We start from the raw sequence: 15,735 nt of genomic DNA, 5'->3' as shown, positions 1-15,735 counted from the left end.
GAACTTTTGAAATCAACTTGCACGTTTTGAACCATCTCAGGACAAAACTGAAGTTCTAGGTCTGTCGGTTTTTTCTGCTTGTAAACCCATGATTAAAACTAATTGAGGTGCAATTTATTGTCTTGTTTGCAGAGGTGCAAAGATTAGAAAAGTGGTCGCTTTTTGGTTAGAGTTTCTTCGCCGTCCGATGCATCAGTTGGAATGATGTTCACTTCTTCGACATCATTTCTCACGTAATTTAATAACTTTGTACTTCGAAAAAAGTTGTACTAATCTTCAATTTTTAAAAGATTAATTATTCTGATCTCGAGGTTATATAGACATTCAAAGGGAAATCGGAAGAGGGTGTTCTTTTCCTTGACGTAAAGAACGGAAATTTAAACATTAGCAAGTCATCCGCATCCAAACAGATCTAACGCACGAGGTATTCCGCCTCGTCCGGCAACTTACCATCCAGCAACGCATCCATCAAAAGAATGTATTAAAGAGGAAAATAATTGACCAAGTGCCGACTCGACGATTTCCATGCAAGATGAATGTTATAAATCCAAGGAGATCTGGTGAGCAGGACACAACGGACTATGTCATGTCAGACCATTAGCTGAATACAATTAATACCATCAGTTCCCCAGAACGAGAGGTAATACTATTTAATACTCTATTAAATACAAATTGATAGAAAAACGTTTATATATTGATCCATATTTCTTTTCCTTTACATAGGTTAATAATCATACTGAATCAAAAGAGCAATCAAGTTAAACGAGATTTTAAAATGATAACTAGAACCAAGTAGAAACGGAGTGTCCATTGTTTAGAGGCTTAGAGACCCGGCAAATGGTATTACTGACCCATGGTGACAGCGTAGACAAGGTTGCAGAAGAGTTGCGTTGCGTCGCAAAATGTTCGCGTCATATTATTTCCGCTATTGCTGATACTGAACGCCGTCTTTATGGAGTCTAGTTCCATGATTTGATTGAAAACGGTATGTTGGTTTACTTTCCATTGAATGGGAAACAATAATCTTAATGGTTGGTGTAAAATTACAGGACGAAAAATTGTGCATAACTTCTTGTTCTAAATCTGTGGATTGCAAGGAGGTCTCACATTGAAGAAACGCGAGCAGCAGTGTATCAACTACATCCGGCGTACGATAGGACGTGATAAGATCGTGCTCATGTTAGTAAGTGGCGGAGTTAATTCCGCCGTTTGTGCTGCCCTTCTTCATCAAGCACTTCTACAGGGTGACGACTCGTCCGGAGTGCAGGACATCCATATCGATAATGGTTTTCTGCGTAAAGACGAATCTGAGTTGGTCGTCACTAGTTTACAGCAACTCGGGCTCAATCTTCGGGTGATTAGAGACACTTTTCTGGACCGTTCAGAATCTTATAATTGGCCAAAATTCGATACGAGATTAATTGATACGTCGTCCTGTCACATCTCAAATTCTACGGTTTACAATACTTGTTCTATGACCGAGTTCCTTTAGGGACAGTGGCTTCTCATTTCTTCTTCATACCAGCGATCAGATTTGATGTTTCGAATCGTTTTGGGTTGTCAAATGAAGTTTGACTTTCTACGATGCTTCCACCAACGACGCCAAACTTTGTCGTAATGTCGGACTGTTAATCCCGAAGAAAAACGTCGAATTGTTGGCGATACGTTTGTCAAAGTGGCAGATGGAACTGCTAACGATTTAAATCTCACTTGGGATAATCTACTTCTCGGACAAGGTATCAACCATATATTTTTTTTGTATATATTTAATATTACATAATATTCAATGTCATCATATATGAAAATATTACAGGTACTTTGATGCCGGATTTAATTGAGTCCGCTTCGCATACGGCTTCTTCGCTATCTGATGCCATAAAGACAAATCATAATGATTCCGAAATGGTTCGTCAGTTGCGCCTTCACGGTCGTGTTGTAGAACCTATTAAAGGTAATTACATTAAGGTGTTTCCTGCGTTATGGCATTCCAACAATCACATCTACCTACTTAACCAGTAATATTTTGGCGACTTTAAGTAAAGCTGATTATTTGGCAAATAAAATGTTGCTGAATTCGGGTTGCTAGAATCTAGCCCAAATGCCCATCATCTTGATCCCTCTCACTTTGATCGCGATTCGAGTCAACGCATTCCATCATGCCAGCGATCAGTCGTTTTTCGACCATTTTTTTTTTCACAGGATTTTATGATTTCCTGCAATTTCTGAAAAGTGGTACATTTTTAAAACTGATCTTACTGTAAACATCCATACTGCTAATTAGGTTGTAGATAAGATGGTTGAAATTGACATTCAGAAAATGTTGTATATGTTCGCAATTTGTTAAGATCTATTCTGAGTGGTACCATAAAGTATGACTGTAGGAAAGGGTACGTAGGCTTATGAAGTGAAGAACAGCTCGGACGTGTTTGGTAAGAGGAGAAGGTACTGCAAAGAGAAGCGTCACATGACGGTTTTAAGAATGGACTCTTTCGTTTGCTTTGCGCGATGAATCTGTGCATGGAACTGGCAGGGTTGTTTTGCAGTGGTACCCAATCTTTATTCTTAAAACCCAGAGCTGTTCTTCCCTTTTCACGGTGATCGATTGATGATACTTGTTGGTTAAACCATGAAGAATATCAATAGATGGATAAGTGGAGGGTTATAAAAGTATGAAACTAATTCCCTATGGAATTTTCATTCACGCTTTTTCGACAGTTCGGGAGCAGACGAACCATGGAAAGAGCCTTGCGCAGTCTAGCTGCATCCAGCCAGATACTAGTAGAACCGGAAACATTGTTTTGACAAGTATTGTCATATTTAGGTTACATGTTTCCATTAAATACCAAATAAGTAAGGGGTTTAATCGTGTTAAATGTATGATTTTTCGATTCAAGTCTATTTAGGTGTCATAGCTGAAATTGTACTTCTAGAACTTTTGAAACACCACATAGCTTTTATTAAAAATAGTTTACTTTTACAGCTATCAAAACTTTGTTAACCAATTAAAAGAGAACAAAGCTCATTTTTTAGATTTCCAAAATTTTACTTTCCGGTTTTACTTCCGGTTATGAAAAACCAAATAACTCTTTACTTATTGGTCTGTCAGAAAAAATATTGACATTTTCGTGATCCTTGTCAAATTTAAGGTCGACCCCATGTATCAGCTCAAAATACCCCAAAATCGTAAAAAATCGCAAATTTTCCTGACTCATGAAAAATCGCGATTTTGGTCAAATCCGACTTTTGGCTAAAAACACATCATTCCAATTCCAAATTTGATAAGGATCACGAAAATCCTACTCGTTTTGTTGTGGGATCACTATTTCCGGAGATATGGGCTACTTCTGGTTACTTCCGCAAAATTTTTTATGACAATTTGCCAAAAGTAAAAAATGAGCTGTATTATGGTAACGATTTCAAATATTTTTCTTGCATGCGTTAGGGTGGTGCAGCTATTATTCTGTGCTTTTTTCGCTATCAACAATACAGGCTGACCCTACGAGCAACGACAGTTTGAGCTACAAATGTTTTAGCACCTCGTCTTGAATCTAATAGTTGATATTCTCGGTTTTTATGTTTTAAATTGAAATTCAACTATTTGAGATCAGTAAAGTTCAAGCACATAAAAGCAAGAATTTGTACTGATTTCAAAGTAACGTCTATTTTCTTTTGGTTTCAGGAGGAAAAACTAGATGACGTTGATGTGCGTCTATGATAAATATTACGAGTGACAAGTTAAATTGGTGTTTGTTACGTTTCTACCCTGTTCAGTGTTTCAAAGAATTTTTCATCAAATAATAACGGTATGATATAATCTGTTCAGTATTCCTATCGCTGTGTATGTATTGAAAAGGAAATCCTTAAAATAGATTGGTTTTGTATGTGGTAGGCGTTTCGCGTTAGCGTTTCGCATTGTCAGCTGCTGCTTCCCTACATTCCTCCTTCATGCGAAGCTGGGGGTGACGGCCCCTAAAGCTAAGTCGGGTAAAACAAAAAAGTAAAGTAAGTGAAAGATTACTAATAAATAGGATTGCATTTTGTAACTATGCCAAGGTAACAAGCCATCTTCTGGTAGAAATTCTTAGACCTTACGCCTTAGTTGTTACTGGTTGTCTGCTGAATGTAGATTGTGTTCTATATTAAACATTCTCTTGATTACAACACTAAAATTTGCCACTTTTTAGTGCCAACATGAGAGACACTTCTTTTCACGATTATTTGCATGATACACTTGATTGTTGTTTGAAGGTGGATTGTCACCAGACATCCTTTGAATGGTATAATATGTTTGCATGTTTATATTTCTTTCAGTTCAATTTTCTGTCACACAATGTTTTCATTCTCCAGGTACGCCCTCGTCAGCAGCCTTACAATGTGCTTCATAAATACATCAACCCCTGAGATCGTTGGAAATTGTGTTTTTGTTCTCCACCTTTATTATCCACATGCAATTTTCACACTACTTCATTACATTCATGGTAATTCATGGTATGTCAGTTTTTTAAGTTTGGTAAGAATAATTTTTTAGGAAATTTTTACCTACTTTAGAAAAACCAGGTGTGATATTTTATCATCCTGGAAAAAGGATTCTGGAAATTGATGATTTCTAATATACAGCTGATTTTCAGGTTTATTTTTATATGTACAAAATAGATCTGAATTAATGTTGTTTTGCTTTCATACAAGCAGATAATGAGTTTAATATATTTACATTTCAGAATGAGCTTCCAATTTGAGTTGTGAGTGATTTATCGGATTATGGATTCCTACTTTGAAAACCAAATTATTTCCTTCTACAAATGGATTTTGAAGTATCATATATGTGGTATTATGTACTCAATGATGTATGTACCATTGTGTGCTGCATTATGTTATTACTTTATGGAATCAGCTCATTCAATTGTAACCTATTTTTGTATTCAAAATATAGATCTTCGCGAAGCCTTTAATGCTTAATTTACGTTATACTAAAAAATTCCCATGGAAGGTATTTTTTACAGACAGTTATTCAGAATTTTTAGCTGAAAAATTTTTTTTTTAACCTTCAGGAAGTTCTTTCAGGATCTGTTATCGACCGTCTATGTTATGCAGTAATAATTGGATCTGCAGTTAAGTTAGAAACTTTAACTTAGAAATGTGCTCAGCATAGATTTTATGTAAGACAAGTTTCTTACTTTGCTTCAAGGAATGTTTTACATTGATATGTGTTTGTTTGTTTTGTTTTGTTTTTGTTTCAACCTAGATGAAAAATGATATTTGATTGGAAAAAGTTCCTGGTTGAGACAAGAGATCAAAAAAATGATACTGTTTAGAAGGACGACCGGCAATTTCAAGATTCATTTATTTCCTTCCACATTATAGTATTTATATATATTTTTAAAATTGAATTGCATATCTGGGCTCCCTTCTTTTCTGTGGCCCCGTTTCCCCTTGACTTGTGATAAGCCCGTAGGGGGTCATGCCCCTACTGTGATCAGCAGCAAAGGTTGTGAGTGCGCTGTCCGGAAAGGGGACGTGGGGGTCCTCAAGTTCTGTGATATCATTGGAGGGCGAAGAGGCTACCCACAAATCCGAATTAACGGTTAATCGCTCACGTAAAAACTTGTCCGAAACCTTCCATCCTTTTCCGGCTTCTCTTAGCCACTCCCCGGGTAATCTCCCCGGGGGTTCGGTTCAATTAAGGCAGGGTTTACCCCAACCTTGGTTTATCTTAAGGGTTATATATCAATACAAAATGCTGAAAACCAATTATTCAAAAATGTTTTTTCTTCTTTCTGATATTTTGATAAGTATTTCGTATTTTGGTTAGTACTTTTACCTTTTTCAAAGAACTTGTCTTCCCATTATTTATCCGGACTGTATTCCTAGTTTTACTGAAATTCCGTTCAAGTGCGTAGTTTCTCAAATTTATCCTTCACAGACAAATTCAAATGGGATTTACTTTCATTTTAATCTCCGCTTGCTGTTGACTAGTATTATTCATATGAACACTGTTTGAAAGCACTGTATTGACGTGCGATTATTATCTGAATAAATTATGTATTGTTTCAACTAGACTCTGTAAGGAATCGAACCTTTACTACACAGCATGCCTTGCCGATGCTCAACCACAGAGCCGTGAGTCACATTAATAATCTCACTGTTTCGCTTAGTCATTTGAGGTATGTGTACATTTAGGTGTAAATATACATAGGCTGTATACACTTAGAATTATATTATTAAATCGAAACTTCCAAGGTAACTGGATGACATATTGTTCCCTTTGCACACTGTTTGAGTGGCATGTGAAGAGCTGCCATTTACTTAACTTAACTACACATGAAAATGGTATATGTCAACCAAAAGCAAGAACAAATGGTGGAATCAAATTTATCAACTGCAACTCAACTACTAATCTAACTATATTCAATTAATCACCCCTAATCTTAAATTCAAGGATACACAGGTTTTCAATTTGTTGTTTCATAATGCTTGTATTAAATTTCTTTTCACAGACTACAAATACAACTAGATGCTGTCAAACATGGCATGGCCGCCATTGGTAGCCCCAAGACAACTATGATATAACTACAAGAGCCTAATGAAGAGTTTTTGCAAGGAAAGGTTCGGAAAATTTTACAAGTGCAATCTCTTTCATGCAGATTACATTTGGGAAACGGAAATAAGATTTTAAAAAAAACTTAAATCAATCACATAAGAACTTCATGTGTTGAGAAGTTTCTTTCCATTTGAGAAAAGGATCTTGGTTTCTCATAAAGCCACAACAAAGTGGCTTCAGGAGGTCAGAATAGTATAACATTTGAATTGTACCTTGACATATCGGTAGCAGAAACATTTATTTTGCTTTCTTACTGCAATTTAAATTATAAAAACCAATTTCCTTTTAATAATTCTCACTTACGTGCTTACGTCAGCGCGCGCGAACTATTTCTCTCTTCTCAAGCAGACGAACTGTTTGTCTGTTTTGTTCACTGTCACTGTCATCTAGCGGAAATTCTGTTAGGAAAAAAGCCTGACTTAAACTTTATTTTTCCAATTATCAATTATGTGTATATTTCTATAAAATTAAATGATTTGTATTCAAAATTCAACGAAAATATCGAAAATTTAGTTCAATTCGACTTAAAAGAAACAGTATGAGTTATTTTTAAAAAAAGAAAGTTGGGTTTTACTTCGCTTATGGAAAAGTGGGAGGGTTTCAAGTTTGGTTTCATATGTCGATTTCGGATGGCTGCACTCGGGGGGGGAGCCCGGCCAACCCCCCCGGGGGGGGGGGGGGGGAGGGGGAAACCACCCCCCCCGCTGGGAAAAAAAAAAAAAAAAAAAAAAACCCAAACCTTTTTTTCTTTTTTAAAAAAGAGGAAAAAAAAAAAAAAAAAAAAAAAAAAAAAAAAAAAAAAAAAAAAACAAAAAAAAAAAAAATAAAAAAAAAAAACCCCCCCCCCTTAAAAAAAAAAAAAAAAAAAAAAAAAAAAAAAAGTTTGGGGGGGGGGGGGGGGGGGGCGAGAGAAAAAAAAAAAAAAAAAAAAAAAAAAAAAAAAAAAAAAAAAAAAAAAAAAAAAAAAAAAAAAAAATTTAAAAAATAAAAAAAAAAAAAAAAAAAAAAAAAAAAAAATAGTGGGTGGCGCCTTGAGCACTGCTCTATATTTTCAAGACATCTAGGGGATAAATAACTAACTCCGTAAAATTTGTATGGGTATGTCAGCTGTCCCATCAGCTGTTTTATTTCGCGTGGCTTCGGATTGAGGATGGATGCTTAAACGAACGTATCTGTTCTTGAAATTTAACCACCGATTCCTTGTGTTTTGAGCTGCGCCTTGTGAATTTGATCAATGCAGAGTTGTTCAAGGTATTATAGCAAACATTCAAGTAAAAAAAAAACGTGCCACTCATATTTTAAATTTTTTAAGGAGGAGCATGATTTGGCTTTCTAGCACGTTTTTCATCTCAGTTAGTCTAATACACCCATTTTGAACCAAAGGTGATACGTAAGAAAAGAGTTCTTTATATTCTATTTTTCTATCTAAATCTCTTCGATTCTTGGTAATCAAGTGATGTTAGAATATATTGTTAATAGTTTAAGTTTTTGTATTTGTGCTTTCAGGTCTTCGGGATGTACCTGATGTACTCTGGTGGCCAAAGAATCATTCAGTGACTTGGTCCAATCCAGGACTTGGTTTTTTCAAAAGTGATTTACATTTTTAATTTGCAGAGAACCTCAAGGTACCTGATGTGTTGGATTGGTGTTGGAGTAACTTGGTGACAGAATGGAATGCGACCAATGTTATGTTGTCAGTGTAAATAAACATATCCAGTATCATTCTTGTGTTTGTTGAACAATTACCTCATTTAATGGAAACAGAGGAGTTAAAGAAAGTAATGGTTAAATCCTTTTGTGATGCCACCATGTGAAGTTGTATTGTGTAAGTTATTTTTTCCTTTTCTTTTTTTTTGCCAAGTGATTGCATTTGACAGTCATATGGAACAAAGAAAAAAATGTATTCACTGGTGTTCACCAACTGAAATCTATTGAAATAAGTATTCTTGAGATGGCTGTACTTAAATTAAAATAGGTTGGGTAAAAAATTAGTCTAAGTTTATCTTTGATATAGATAAAGTGGACTAAGGTGAAATGAAATAAACAGAAAAAATAGATAAAAATTGAAATTCTTTTTATTGTCCCACCTCCTCCCAACAATTCCACCACTATTTTACATAACAGCACAAATATAGTTACAAATATATACACAAACATACATAAACTTAACTAAATTAACCCGTTGGCTGCCAGGCCACGCAACCCGTAGGTTGCTTAAACTACAGTTACTACGCATCGCGTCATAAGGATCGCGAACAAGGTGGGACTTGTCCGAAGACAAGTCCGGGCTGACATGGTGACGGAATCCGTTACAGGGAATGCACACCCTCAGGAATCCGCCACCGCATCGACAAAGAGAAGTCCCTACTGGTGCATTGCCTAAGGCGCCTTGCGGCGAAGGCCATTGCGGCCGGTCCCTACAAGCTACAACAAAAATGGGACGCAAACGGGGTGGCAGCCAACGGGTTAACTTAAACATAACAATGCAAAATAAAACAATACCAGAGCGACGACCCACGGTGAATTCCCTACATGAAGGGCGAAGAAGAAGCCGGCGACGAGGTAATGGCGTAGACAAAGACGGCGAAGACGACGAGACGGAGATGAAGGGGAAGAGAGAGAGGAGAGAAGGGAAAGGAAGACGACGAGACGGAGATGAAGGCGAAGACGACGAGCGGGATGAAGGCGAAGACGACCAAGACGATGAGACGGAGATAAAGGCGAAGATGTCAACGAAGACAGCGATGAGGTGAAGTCGTAGACAACAACGACAGGAAGACGAAGAAAATGTAGTTCTAAATAATATATAATAATAATATAATAATATAATATATAATATAATATTTTTTTTTTTTAATCATGAGGCAAAAAAAGAAGTAAGTGATTTTGAGCGGAAAATGGCATTTGTCTGATAAAACGATGAAAAAGACAAAGAACTTACGCGTGTGGTCAACTGGGAGCGAAACTACCGAAATTGTCAAAACGGCAGTGTTGTACCGAAGGAAAATGAATATTTGAAGTCCTATAACAGAAGTTTTTCTTACAACACAACAATGCTCCATAACGTAGAAACTTAAAATACCAAAAAATGGAGATGTTGTTAAAGCCTATCCATGTGAGATGGCTAAGTAACGGTGAGAAGAACAGCAGGATTAATAATGAAAATTTTCTGTTTATACAACAAAGATTTATTTAAAATGAGAAATCCAGATAATCCACCAAATTAAAATACCATGGAAAGGCAATGATGATGAACATTATTCAATGTTGGCATTCAGCAGACTAAGATAAGAGGAAGAGAAGCCTGTGTAGAGAAAATTGTTACAGATGTTTGTAGTGGAAGATAAGTAATGTTTTGAAATACCACAATGAAGAGCTGAAGGGTATGGATGATGGTTGGCTAATCAGAGAAACTTGGAAATCTGGATACCTGGGATGCTGAGGGCTGATGGTTAGCAACACAAAGTAGATGAAGACTCTGTCGTTGATTGATGAGAGAACACATCACTAAGCTTAAACGAAAGGCTTGAGGTCCATTAATAGTGCTTGAACTGGATGGTGATCTTCATGTAAGCAATAGTTGCCTTCTTAAAGTGTCAGGATCTTTTGTGGTACATTGATAGCAGGAATGCAGGTTACTGGTTCAGCAGCTGGCGTAGCTGACAAGGCGCAACACCACCACATACAAAAAGCAATCTATTTCAAAAGTTTCCTTTTCAATACATACCCAACGTAGCAATACTGAATAGATAACAACATACCGTAAATTTTTGACGAAAAATCCTTTGAAACACATAATAGGGTAACGTAACAAACACCCATTTAACTTGTCACTCAAAATCTTCATCATAGACGCACATCAACGCCATCTACAGTTTCCGTCTAGAACCCAAAATTAGATTTTACTTTGAATGTTGAAATAAGTACAATACTTGCTTTTAAGTACTTGAATGTTGCTAATCTCTGATAGCTGAATTCCAATTTTAGGCATAACATCCTAGAATATCAACTACTAATTGCAGCACGAAACGCTAAATATTTGTAGGTATAACTGTCGTAGCTCGTAGGATCAGCCAAAAGTCGGATTTGACCAAAATCCCGATTTTTCATGAACGTGAAAGTTGAACATGAAAGTTCAGGAAAATTTGCGATTTTTGACTATTTTCGGTATTTTGAGTTGATACATGTAGTCGACCCCAAATTTAACGAGGATCCCGAAAATTTGAATGTTTTTTCTGAGACAAACAAATAAGGAGTTATTTTGCATTTTAAACCAGAAGTAAAACCGGAAATCTAAACAATGAACTTTGTTCTCCTTTAAATGGTTAACAAGATTTTGATATTTGTAAAAGTAAACTATTGTTAATAAAAGCTATGCGAGGTTTTAAAAATTCTTAAATTACAATTTCAGTTCTGACACCTAAATAGACTTGAATCGCGAAATCATACATTTAACACGATTAAACCACTTAACTACTTGATATTTAGTGAAATCCTGCAACCGAAATATGACAGTACTTGTCAAGACAAAGTTTAAGGTTCTACTAGTATATGGCTGGATGCAGCTAGACTGCGCAAGGCCCTTTCAATGGTTCGTTTGCTCACGAACTGCTGCGTATGCGTGAATGAAAACGCCACAAGGAATTACAGTTTTACACTTTTATTGCCCTCTACTTATCCATGTATTGGTATTCTTCTTGAATTAATCAACAAGTATCATCAAACAATCCCTTTATTTCATTGCCCAAAACGATTTGATGGAATAAACGACTGATAAATTAACGACTCTTTAAAAAAATTAACATTTAATAAACAGGAGCAGAATATTTAGGAGCCTCGGTGTAGTACTCAGGTTTCTTGGACGTGTAGTATTCGGTAGCCTTGGTGGTGTAATACTTCGGAGCCTCGGTGTAGTAACTAGCAGCTGCCTCAGCTGTGTAATATTCGGCCTTCTTGGTGGTGTAGTATTCAGGAGCCTTGGTGGTGTAGTATGAAGCTGTGGTGTAGTATTCAGGATCCTTGGTGGTGTAGTATGAAGCTGTAGTGTAGTATTCAGGAGCCTTGGTGGTGTAGTAGGAAGCTGTGGTGTAATATTCAGGAGCCTTGGTGGCGTAGTATTTCGGAGCTCCAGTGTAATAGCTAGGAGCTGCATAGGTTGTGGTGTAGTACTCAGCCTTCTTGGTAGTATAGTACTCAGGTGCCTTGGTGGTGTAGTACTTCGGGGCTTCGCTGTAATAAGACGGAGGAGAGTAGTATTTCTGAGCTTCGGTGTAGTACTCTGGAGCAGCGTAGTATCGAGGAGCCTCAGTGTAGTAAGTCGGCTCTGCATAGTAGGAAGGAGCAGCCTGTGAGTAGTAAGTCTGGGCTACGTAATACTTGGCAGCTTCAGTAGTGTAGTAAGAGGCAGCTGTTGTGGTGTAGCTTGGAGCAGCATAATACTTGGGCGCTTCGGTGTAGTATTCGGATTCCTTTGTGTAGTAGGCAGGAGCCTCAGTCTCGTAGTAGCTGGGAGCGCTGTAGTACCTCGGGGCTTCGGTGTAGTAGACAGGTTCGTAGTACGAAGGGGGAGCTGTGGTATAATAACTCGGGCCAGAATAATACTTTGGTGCTTCGGTGTAGTAGACAGGCGCCACGGTTTCGTAATAGCTTGGAGCAGCGTAATATTGCGGAGCTTCGGTGTAGTAAGTCGGCTCTGAGTAATAAGACGGTGCAGCCTGGCTGTAGTAAGTTGGGGCAACGTAATACTTGGCAGCCTCAGTGGTGTAGTAGGCAGCTGTGGTTGTGTAGCTTGGAGCTGAATAGTATTTCGGGGCTTCAGTGTAGTATTCAGCAGCCTTCGTGGTGTAGTACTTGGGTGCCTCTGTATAATAAGGAGCTGCGTACGTTGTGGTGTAGTACTCGGGGGCCTTGGTTGTGTAGTACGAAGCCGTGGTGTAGTACTCGGGGGCCTTGGTTGTGTAGTACGAAGCCGTGGTGTAGTACTCTGGAGCCTTTGTCGTGTAAGATGGGGCTGCATACGTTGTCGTATAATACTCAGCCTTCTTAGTGGTGTAGTATTCGGCCGCCTTGGTTGTGTAGTACTCCTTAGTGGTAGTCGTAGGAGCCGAGTACGAACCGTAACCACCAATTGACGAACCCATCGGCACAGAATGCCCCGGAACAGCCATCATCGCGGCCACAGCCACCAGTAACACGAAACTGCATCGAACTATGAAAGAACACAACCATGAAGCCAAAATCAAACATCCAACATAAAAACATCAACGTAAGAACTTAAGTTTAAATGGCATTTCTTACACCAAACAAAAGGCGGAAATAACTTACCCATAATTCAGGCTTGAATGAACTTGGCACACAGCAGACTTGAGATGGCTAGTTGCTGTACTGTGGAGGTGAAGCAGAACTAGACAAGACTGAATTAGAATGAAACGTACGCTTCATTATATACCTGTCAGGTGCAGCTTAAGGCTAAAATTATTGCTTCGATGGAATGGCGCGCTCTTTCCCCTACCCACCTCAGGTGGGCCAATTTGTGCTTTCGATATGTCCGTGGCAGGTTGCGTAACATCATGCGCAACATTGCACGACCTTGCTTCAAGGTCACGACGCAATAGCTGTGGCCCCAGCAACGGTGAATGTTCCGCGTAATCGCTAATTTGAACACGACACGCGACGACATAGCTCTGATTGGCACGTACATTTGACGATGAAATTACACGTTTTCTCAATTAAGACGACTTTAAAAATGATTGAACATCATTTTTCAATGCAATTGAAACCCGATTTTGCCTTTCAATGGCCGTGTTCGCATTCAAATGCAAATAGAAAACGCGAAAGTAAGCGAGGATGGCGGTTTGGTGTGGGTTCGTAACATGGCCCATTCGGGTATATGGATTCCTTCCGCTCCAATAATGTATCGCATTTTTCGAGTTTAAATAGCTCTTTCTGTGAAAACTCTATACTCTGCCAATCTACAAGTTTACTACTCCATCAGCCGAGCACGTTTAGCGAAGAACCCGAAAATGAATTCTCCGATTCGTAAACTTCCCGGTGCGAAGAAGCAGTTTGCGCACGTCCAATCCAAAGTTGACTGCAAGAGGCCAGCAATTCCATCGGCTGAGGCCGCCAAACCGGTCCGGGAGAGTCCCAAATTGAAGACGAAATCGCCCGTTGTCACCGGTGCATCGTCGTTCAAATCACCTCCAGTTCAGGAATTGGCTAAACCCTTTCGCGCCAAACCTGTTCCACCTAGCCAATACGGCCAGCCCTTTCGACCTGTGCTGAGACGAAAGAGCCCTCTGCCCAACAACGAGGCTCCGAAAGTAATGGAAGTTCCTACTGCAAAGGCTGTTGAAGCCGCTACATCACAAGACGCAGTTGAGGAAGTTCCAGAGGTCGACGTAGCTGTTAAAGTTCCTTTTGAAGTTCCTGTTGAAGCTGCTGAAAACGCAGCTGATGTCGTTGCAGACCAAGTTGAGGAAGTTCTGGCTGTCGATGAAGTTGTTGAAGTCGCTCCGGCCGCAGAAGCAGAGGCCGTTGAGGAAGATGCTGCTCATGTCATTGAAGAACTTCCTGTTGCTGAAGAGGCTGTTGAAGCCGCCGATGAGGATGAAGCTGCGCCTCCCGTTGTAGCATTGGCTGCTGAGGCCCTTCTTCCTTCTGAAGTTGTTTCTGGACCTGAGAAGAAGAAGACTTCTTCTGCTCCGGGTGTTCCATCTGGCCCAGAGGCTTCACCTGTTCAAGTTGAACCACACGTGGTCGATGAAGCTTGCTTCGCCCAACTGACCAGGAAGCAGAAACGTAACATTGCTACCAAACAAAGACGTTCGGCTTCTCGGCGAGCTAAGCGCGAGGCCTTGCGTCCCGATGCTCACATTTACATACCGCCACGCCTTCTTGAAGCCCCTGAAGTCGACGTAGCTGTTCAAGTTCCTGTTGAAGCTGATGTCGTTGCAGACCAAGTTGAGGAAGTTCCGGCTGTCGATGAAGTTGTTGAAGTCGCTCCGGCCGCAGAAGCAGAGGCCGTTGAGGAAGATGCTGCTCAGGTCATTGAAGAACTTCCTGTTGCTGCAGAGGCTGTTGAAGCTGCCGATGAGGATGAAGCTGCGCCTCCCGTTGTAGCATTGGCTGCTGAGGCCCTTCTTCCTTCTGAAGTTGTTTCTGGACCTGAGAAGAAGAAGACTTCTTCTGCTCCGGGTGTTCCATCTGCCCCAGAGGCTTCACCTCTTCAAGTTGAACCACACGTGGTCGATGAAGCTTGCTTCGCCCAACTGACCAGGAAGCAGAAACGTAACATTGCTACCAAACAAAGACGTTCGGCTTCTCGGCGAGCTAAGCGCGAGGCCTTGCGTCCCGATGCTCCCATTTACATACCGCCGCGCCTTCTTGGAGCCCCTGAAGTTCCAGCCGACTACGCCCCTGCCGTCGAAGCTCATTACATGGACGCTGGGTACGATGCGGGAACAGCCTACTACCCCTACACCGACCCGACGGAGTACTACGCTGCGGCTGCTGGCACTGAACACTATGCCCAGGACTCTGGCTACTACACCGAAAGCGCTCCAGTCTACGACGGCCAGCAGCAGTATGTTGCTGGAAGCTATGTCTACGTCACGGACGTCCCTGTCTATAGCAACGAGTACGCGACGGCCGTTCCTGTCAATTACTACGCCAACTTGGCAGCAGGAACAGCCACGTTCAGTCCGTTCAGTGCGGCTAACGTTCAGTACGTTGCTTAAACGATGTGTGCGTCGTCTAGCTCTATTGGTGATATCTGTTTTCGAGAAACCATTTCTTTCGCTGTTAAAGCATCCCTGCAGCACATGCTTAAACACCGATGCAATTTGCCATGTTTGTTTTTTTCGATCCAGACTCTACAGATGTCTGCCAACATCCTGAACTGATCCTACTCATCAGCATATTCGAGACTTTGTGTGCTAATAGCTCTGCTTTTCATTCATTTTGTTTTTGGTGGCTGATTGGACGCATGTAAAGAGACGGTATCGATACAGCACTTTTCTCCGATAAAAGTGCTTATTATCTGTAACCGACTCTACGTGCCGACAATCGCCCTAAAGCTATGGTGATTGCAGAGCTCACAACTTCTCGCTACACACTGAATCTATCACGACCAGTTC

The 15,735-nt window shown here is 39.8% G+C and overlaps 2 protein-coding genes, 2 long non-coding RNA genes and 1 pseudogene across 6 annotated transcripts; 3 read left to right on the top strand and 2 right to left on the bottom strand.

The window, feature by feature from the left end:
- Positions 1-837: 837 nt before the first annotated feature.
- Positions 838-4,942, top strand: LOC116931632 (annotated as a pseudogene).
- A 2,690-nt stretch (positions 4,943-7,632) lies between these two features.
- Positions 7,633-8,320, top strand: LOC116932236. The gene is made up of 3 exons (XR_004399398.2): positions 7,633-7,849; positions 7,911-7,981; positions 8,105-8,320. It is a non-coding gene; the product is annotated as an uncharacterized LOC116932236 (long non-coding RNA).
- A 958-nt stretch (positions 8,321-9,278) lies between these two features.
- Positions 9,279-10,692, bottom strand: LOC116932250. Its single transcript, XR_006652126.1, has 7 exons — positions 10,545-10,692; positions 10,360-10,480; positions 9,963-10,294; positions 9,831-9,902; positions 9,681-9,767; positions 9,540-9,620; positions 9,279-9,393 (listed from the first exon to the last, which is right to left on the bottom strand). It is a non-coding gene; the product is annotated as an uncharacterized LOC116932250 (long non-coding RNA).
- A 624-nt stretch (positions 10,693-11,316) lies between these two features.
- Positions 11,317-13,007, bottom strand: LOC116934500 (extensin-2). Of its 3 annotated transcripts, none has more exons than XM_045180152.1 (3): positions 12,923-13,007; positions 12,547-12,806; positions 11,317-12,504 (listed from the first exon to the last, which is right to left on the bottom strand). In XM_045180152.1, the coding sequence occupies exons 1-3, from the start codon at positions 12,924-12,926 to the stop codon at positions 11,404-11,406; spliced, it is 1,365 nt and encodes a 454-aa protein (XP_045036087.1). In that variant the 5' UTR covers positions 12,927-13,007; the 3' UTR covers positions 11,317-11,403. The 3 variants fall into 3 exon arrangements, with proteins under 3 accessions (XP_045036087.1, XP_045036088.1, XP_045036086.1); XM_045180153.1 differs by having other exon boundaries at positions 11,317-12,588; positions 12,664-12,806; XM_045180151.1 differs by having other exon boundaries at positions 11,317-12,806.
- Positions 13,008-13,620: 613 nt separating this feature from the next.
- Positions 13,621-15,336, top strand: LOC123477143 (fibrous sheath CABYR-binding protein-like). Its single transcript, XM_045180567.1, has one exon. It carries the CDS (start codon positions 13,621-13,623, stop codon positions 15,334-15,336), a length of 1,716 nt encoding a protein of 571 aa, XP_045036502.1.
- Positions 15,337-15,735: the final 399 nt, after the last annotated feature.

The sequence above is a fragment of the Daphnia magna genome, linkage group LG10, assembly GCF_020631705.1.
Source record: "Daphnia magna isolate NIES linkage group LG10, ASM2063170v1.1, whole genome shotgun sequence".
Classification (NCBI taxonomy): domain Eukaryota; kingdom Metazoa; phylum Arthropoda; class Branchiopoda; order Diplostraca; family Daphniidae; genus Daphnia; species Daphnia magna.
Note: the sequence above shows the minus strand (reverse complement) of the source record. Positions and strands in the feature narration are given on the sequence as shown.